The sequence below is a fragment of the Musca autumnalis genome, unplaced genomic scaffold (genome assembly GCF_047663935.1).
Source record: "Musca autumnalis isolate F117 unplaced genomic scaffold, ASM4766393v1 scaffold_2, whole genome shotgun sequence".
NCBI classification, from domain to species: Eukaryota; Metazoa; Arthropoda; class Insecta; order Diptera; family Muscidae; genus Musca; species Musca autumnalis.
In genome coordinates, this window is record NW_027411755.1 from 184,220,001 (window position 1) to 184,227,278 (window position 7,278).

A 7,278-nucleotide genomic window follows, 5' to 3' on the forward strand; every position below is an offset into this window, starting at 1 on the left:
TTTTTTAAAAAATATTTGTTCAAACTTCCGAGAGGAATGGATTTTTTAAAAAATCTTTTTTCAAACTTCGAAGAGGCGTGGATTTTTTTTTTTTAAATATTTGTTCGAACTTCCAAGAAGCGTGGATTTTTTTTTTAATATTTTTTCAACCTCTTGCGATAAGTTAAATGCCTTAAACAACTATCGGATGTAAGTTTTGACTCAACTACGCTCGGGGTCGTGCCGCAGTAGAAATTCCAATGGGGAAAGTATCGATGACGCCGTGCATGCAGCACAGAACCGCTCGCAGATTAAGAAAAAAACGAATACTGATACAACAACAACGATGTCAGATTAGAAAGTGCACCTATTACATCTCACCGATGTTAACATGTGGTGGATATCGGAAGGGTTTTTTTTGAGCTTTGGGGCATTATCTTAAAAACAATTGACTTGAACCGTTCAAGAGTTATCGTGCGCTTAAAATCTTATCGAAATCAAAATGTTTATACCTCGTTAGCCTATAAGCAGATGTTATAAATAAGACCAACAGATTTCTCATGCAAAAACATACCTTCTCATATAAGACTAAGAAGACGTCGTATAGTTGACCATGCAATTCTTCCCATAAAAACCTAGAATATTTTCTAAAAACAAGAGCCAAGAGTAGTCACATAACATAGAGAAAAGTATTCTGGGAAACTCAAGCCGCCTTTTTATATAACTCCAAAATATGTAGGCAAAATATCTGCAATTATTGTTGGCAGAGGACGAAGAATTAATGGCAATTGCTTGAACGAGAAAGCAATTGCCTTCGCAGCCGATATTTTTCTTGTGACTCAATTAGATTTGATGCTGATGGTTATGCAGACTTATTCCCCATTCTTCTTTGATATCATTAACCTGTTGCCTTTTCCCCTATTTCCTTCTTTTTCCGGATCAAAAGATCTCTGAATTAATGAATTAATCTGTCCAAATGACAAATTCAGAGGTGTGTCCCGACGAAATGAACTGTTCTTCTCTATGTTATTTTTAACAATAATTCGATTGTGTCATGATATTAGATATGATGGAAGTATTGTCAGATGGATATGATGGAAGTATTTGATCGAAGGATGTGAAAAAGTTTGGTTCAGTTATCCGATATCTATAAAAAATTACCCCAACAATTTCCTGATCTTTTAAACTCTACTTTCCTTATCGACGCTCCTGAAGGCAGTGGGACGATTGTTAGACGTGTGATAGCATACGTCTTCTCTTTCAAAGGAAGTTTAGTGAGATTGATATTGTCTGCTTTCTAATACTAATATGTGAACTTCAGAGGTCGATAAAGATTTATTTCATGCCCATAACAAGGAACAAGTCTAGGTTAGGACGTTCTTCGACCTCTCTTTAACGCATTCATCTATGTGCCTATGCCTGCTGAGCTTGAATTCTATATTTTTAATTAAACTTTAATTTCCGTTATGAATAAATACTCTGTAGCAGATAACTTACATGTATTTACGGCACTATAAAATACTTTGTCGACAAGTTTTGACTTCCTCAATAATAATTGAAATTCATTGTGATCGGCACATTGAGGCATGCTTTTCAAAGCGATCCGCGAATGGAGATTTTCAAATTCATCTTGTTTTTACATACAATTTATTTTAATTGCAAATTCTGTTTTCCGTTTGTTATCCTAATAACAATAAATGTTTTTGTTTTTTTAACTGATTGTGGTGCTTGTATTGCTTGGCATTAAAAAACACACACGCACGCCCATTGTGAATGTTAGACATGGAGCAGTATATGGTTATATTTTCGATTTGCTTCTTTCTTCTTAGCTGTTGTTTGTGTGGAAAGTTAAGAGGAAATAATAATTTAGCTAAATGGTTGTGGGGGATCACACTGAAATGAGATGACGCACAAATCAATGCTCTTGTTCCTCTTCGCTGACTTTCTTGGTGCCACTTCCGATTGGGCCATGGCGACGTTCCCAAATCAAGCGATGTTTTTGCTTCATGTAGGCAGCTTTGGCATTGGTGTAGGCACCCAAATCACCATCTAGAGGAAAGTCATAATTAGTTACCTTGTATTTTGCTTTCTGTTTTGAAATACTTACATTTAATGAACCAATTTTCGGCAGCCTTTTCATATTGCTCCAAAACTGGTTTACATTTTTCTATGTGATCAGGAGCCTCGTACAGAGTACAATCCTCGAAACGTTGACGCAAGATTTGTACAATATCATTGTCAACCATGCGATCACGACGGAATTGTTGATCAGCTTCAAAACGGCAGACAACATCATCTGTGTAGCATTGATCAATGGTGGGTACACGACGGAATTGTTGATGATACCAGGCGTATTTCTTTTGATTGGGCTCAACAATGCTTTCTGGAAAAATGAAGCACAAGTGGAAACATGAGAGTTTGTGGTTTTAAAAATGTAAACAAATCAAAATAACAACAAATGACAGTTGTCTTTGCAGCCACACATTGAGGTTATGTCATTATGTAATGGAAGACTCAAAATATTGTGCAAATTCCATAATATTTCCAAATGTTTTGGAGAAACACATTCCTCTAAACATAATGAAGTACTTGATTACTGAATTAACATACCTTTGAACCATGTAACTGGACCATCAATCATATTATACAAGGCATCTGCAAAAGCTGCCATGGGACTGCGAGCTTCGGGCATCTTGCTTGTTTTCTGCAGATAATGAGAGGAAAAATATTAATTATTTCATAGTTATACGAATTGACGACTACTTTATTTTGTTTTTAATTTACTTTTCTCCACTAAAAGAAGAGGAAGTAATCAGAAAAGCCACCAAACTTTTAGTTTATATTCCGTCTGTCCGGTTTTTAAACCCGAAAAAACTAAATGTTTTTTCTCAGCTGTCAATAAGTGTCAAGAGTGAAACAGCTGATGTTCATTATTTGACAATTTGAATTATAGAGGATGAACAGTGAAATGGAGGAACGGTGAAAACTGAAAATCGGCTTATCGAATATTCAAAAAGTATCGATTTTTCTCTTTGGACATGGTTGTATTTAGCAACTTAAATGTAAAGGTTGTGGAATTGACTACTGGAAAGGTAATTATAGTATAAATGTGTAAACACTGCCAAGTCTTGTTTTGACAAGTTCTATTCAACGTAACGTTTAAGCACCAAACAAACAAAAATTAAATATGTATCAACAATTCCAATGGAATAATAGTTGTCAGGCTTAATGCAGTCTTCTATGGAGTGCAACGAGGCAAATATTTGGATTTACTTTGAAGACGGTATTTATTTAGGCAGTGTTCATTATTAGCCTGTTCCAGAACTGCAAGAATCTACTAATTTTTACTATTTCTTCCGATAACATAAAGGAAAAAATGTTATCGTAGTAAAAAATAGTAGCCACTTGCAGGTTCTGGAACAGAGCATATATTTCATTCTTTCTAGATCTAACACGGGTCTTAAGCTGGGTACACATTGTCAGTTTTGAATGACAGCTTTGTTGTTGCTTGCGAGTGTGGCCGTTCATTTTTGTCATTCATCATGCAACCACAAAATGTTTTGTGGTTGCTGGACGGTTGGACAGTTATCGATAATTGCAAAAAATCGTCATTCAAAACTGACAATGTGTACTGTACTTTATGGATGATTTGCATGGCTCCTGCGATAACTTCAATGACGAAAGAATATTCGGTAAGTCGGTAAGTCCGAAATCGTTTCCAATTACTACGCCTAACATTTATAAGAGCTCTGATTATGATGAAAGAAATTTAAACAGCAAAAAAGATTCTCTATATCGCAGTATTCAAAGAAAGGTTTTATACTGCAGTCGACCAAGAAGACAGAAATAACACATAAAGTTACTGCAAGATTTCGTAATGTAATCTCTGCTCTTGAAACTCTGGACTTACTTACTAAAGTCTCCCTACCCAGCAAACCAATCGTACCGACATCGTAACGAAATCGAAACAAAATTCGGACGATTCGTCCGATATCTGATCCGAAATCGTAACGATATCTTAACGAAAGTTGTATGAAGTGGTTGACATAATTTCGGAACGAAATGTCGGAGCGACATCGGATCGATTTCGGTCCGATTTCGTAACGAAATCTGAAGAAAATCCTTGGGAAATTCGGAAAGGAAATTTCTTTCCGACATTCGTTCCGAAATCGGAACGAAATCGGTACAAAATCTGAACTATTTCCTCTACGAAAAATCGTTTAGAAATCGGAACGAAATCTGAACGACTTTGCTTCCGAAATTGTTCAGACTTGTCGGACATCAGACATTTGGTTTGCTGGGTAGTCCCACCTGGGATTTCCTTGTCCCACTTTCAGACTCTCAGGGGGTAGTTGATACCTGCAAAGAACTCAGATTGATGTTTTTAATAGGTTATTAAACAAAATTTCGTTGTAATTATACTTTTCAACCGCATAAATATTCTAGACCAGTAGTGGGATTCTGTAACTCATTTTTGCTGTTATCGATAATTGTCAGTAAAATTAAAATGCTTATAATTTCGATAATTAACGAAATATTTTGGTAAGTTAACGATGAATAAAAAGTAGTCGCTAGCCTCTACCGACACAAACAGTGATGTCAACTTCTCTTTATGTTTTTAGTCATAATTTTGCGATTTAAATTTACCGATTTTTGTCGGTAACAGCAAAAATGAGTACAGAATCCCACGAACATGTTCACATGTTCAATCGACAGTTTGTCGAGCATCCCGAGAGTGACAGGGCGAAGAGAAGAGTATTACGTCGCATCAGATCTCTTCCTGCCGAGGATGAACCACCACAATTTACAATGGATGATGTTGCCAATGCCATCAGGAACGCTAAATCATGCAAAGCGTTGGGCCCTGATGGAATCTCCATGGTAATGTTGAAGCAACTGGATGAGCCGGGAGTCGAGTATCTCACCAAAGTCTTCAACTTGTCGCTAGCCACCCTCGCTGTTCCCGAAGTCTGGAAAATGGGCAGGGTGGTCCCACTACGGAAGCCAGGCAAGGATGCCAGTAAAAGTGAATCGTACAGACCGATTTCGCTTTTGTCGCCCATAGCAAAGACACTCGAGGTCTTGCTTCTCCCCAGTATCAGAAATAGCTATCAAGTTGCCACTCATCAACAAGGATTCCGTAAGCAGCTCAGCACGACAACAGCGCTGCACGCCATTACCACATATATCTGTAAAGGACTCAACCAGAGACGGCCGTGCGATAGAACAGTGATGGTGGCGCTTGACTTATCAAAAGCCTTTGATACAGTCAGGCACTCCACGCTGTTTGAGGACATTGAGCAGACAACCCTCCGGCCAAGCTTGAAACGTTGGATAGTCAACTATATGTGTGGACGCCAGTCGTACGTGGAATTCAGGTATAAGAAGTCCAAACCCCGTAGAGTGAAACAGGGAGTTCCCCAAGGTGGGGTGATATCTCCGGAACTGTATAACCTCTCCTGTATTCCACCCCCTCCAGACGGCATTGAGATCGTGACGTATGCGGATGATTGCACGATCCTGTCCTGATGACATCTGTGAGAGACTGAACAACTATTTAACCGATCTTACCACCTTTTTCCATTCGAGGAATATGCAGATTTCCCCCACAAAATCTACAGCCACTCTGTTCACCACATGGACAGCCCAGTTTGGACGTGAGTTGAATGTCGTGGTCCACGGTAGCAGAATTCCGACCACAAACTGCCCTAAAATTTTAGGGGTCACATTCGACACTACATTCACGTCGTGAGCACACGCCACAGCTATCTGCGACAAGTTGAAAAGTAGGAACAAGGTCCTCAAGTCCCTGGTCGGCAGCACTTGGGGTGCAGATAAAGAAACCTTGTTGGCCACGTATAACGCGATAGGTCGGTCTGTGGTAAGCTATGCGGCTCCAGTCTGGTCCCCGAGATTGTGTGATTCGAACTGGTAAAAGATTCAAACTTGCCAGAATGCCGCCCTGAGAACAGCGACAGGGTGCCTCCTCAAATCTTCAGTGGACCATCTACATGAGGAGGCTAAAATTCTTCCTTAAAGCAACACAATGAGATGCTTTCGTTGCAGTACCTGCTTGGATGTTATCGTGTGAACCAACCCAACCACCATCTTGTGGGTAGGCCCGGCCCATTCAGGGAGATCACGAAGGATATCCATGCTCTAGAGGGAGAGGTCCAACGATACAGGAGAGAACCCCTAAATCAACAAGCATATCAAGCAGGATTGAATAGCATCCACACGGACGCAGTTGCTAAGGCCTTAAGCAATTATAGTGTGAATAAAGTACTCGGAGTACGTCCTCCATCTATCGCAGCTGAGGAGCGTCAGCTGCCACGACAAACCAGAGTAGTTTTGGCTCAACTACGATCGGGATATTGCAGTCGCCTAAATTCGTATTGGGCGGAAAACGATCGCGCAGTACATGCGGCATGTGCCCGCACGACACACAACACCTTTTTAACTGTCCCGCCAAACCTACCCATCTAACTCCAGTGGATTTGTGGCTACATCCCATCGAAGCAGCCACTTTTCTGGAACTGGAGATAGACCCAGAGCCAGATTGGAGAGAGGAACGAACAAATAAACATAACAAAAACACTGTTACAACAACAACAACCGAATCCCACTACTGATGGCATATCGTCGGTGTCATTCTTAAGTGTTCCATACGCCATTTTGAGATAAAGGTACCTTACAAGGTTTTGAACCATGCTCTTTCAGATTTTTTGGTCGGTTTTTCTCTATCTCTTATAGTTGCTGAAATATTCAGATGCCAGGATGTTCCATATCCGCTTTGTGACCCAAAAAATCTTGTCGTTTTGTTCCATATGCATAAAGCCTGGCGTATGGAACAAAACAACTTTGAATTTTTTAGTTCCATATCCATGTCGTTTGGCGTATGGAACAAAAAGAGACAAAAACGAATTGTTCCGCACCAAATATGATGGCGTTTGGAACATAAAATCGCCCATTTTTGCCAAGTAACGAATAAAGTGGCTTATGGAACAAATTGTTTTAAAGGACTTGGTTTAAAAATTGAAGAATAATAGTTTCTAAATCCAAATATTTTTGAATATTGTATTGTTATATCGACGCCACCAAACAATAATATGCTAAGTCGACTTAGCATGTTTTCAAGTCCTTTACATTTTTACATTTTACGTCCTTTAACTTAAATTCTGTCAAATTTTGGTAATGATCGGTCAATCCGAACAGAAGTTATAAACAAATGTTTACTCAGAATAGTAGTGAAGGTCAAAGAAAACTGTAAACTTTGAGAGCTTCTCCTGCAAAACTCAC

The 7,278-nt window shown here is 39.2% G+C and overlaps 1 protein-coding gene across 1 annotated transcript; it reads right to left on the reverse strand.

The window, feature by feature from the left end:
* Positions 1–1,609: 1,609 nt before the first annotated feature.
* Positions 1,610–2,930, reverse strand: ND-PDSW (NADH dehydrogenase (ubiquinone) PDSW subunit). Its single transcript, XM_073970276.1, has 4 exons — positions 2,764–2,930; positions 2,590–2,683; positions 2,087–2,362; positions 1,610–2,028 (listed from the first exon to the last, which is right to left on the reverse strand). The coding sequence occupies exons 2-4, from the start codon at positions 2,669–2,671 to the stop codon at positions 1,895–1,897; spliced, it is 492 nt and encodes a 163-aa protein (XP_073826377.1). The 5' UTR covers positions 2,672–2,683; positions 2,764–2,930; the 3' UTR covers positions 1,610–1,894.
* Positions 2,931–7,278: the final 4,348 nt, after the last annotated feature.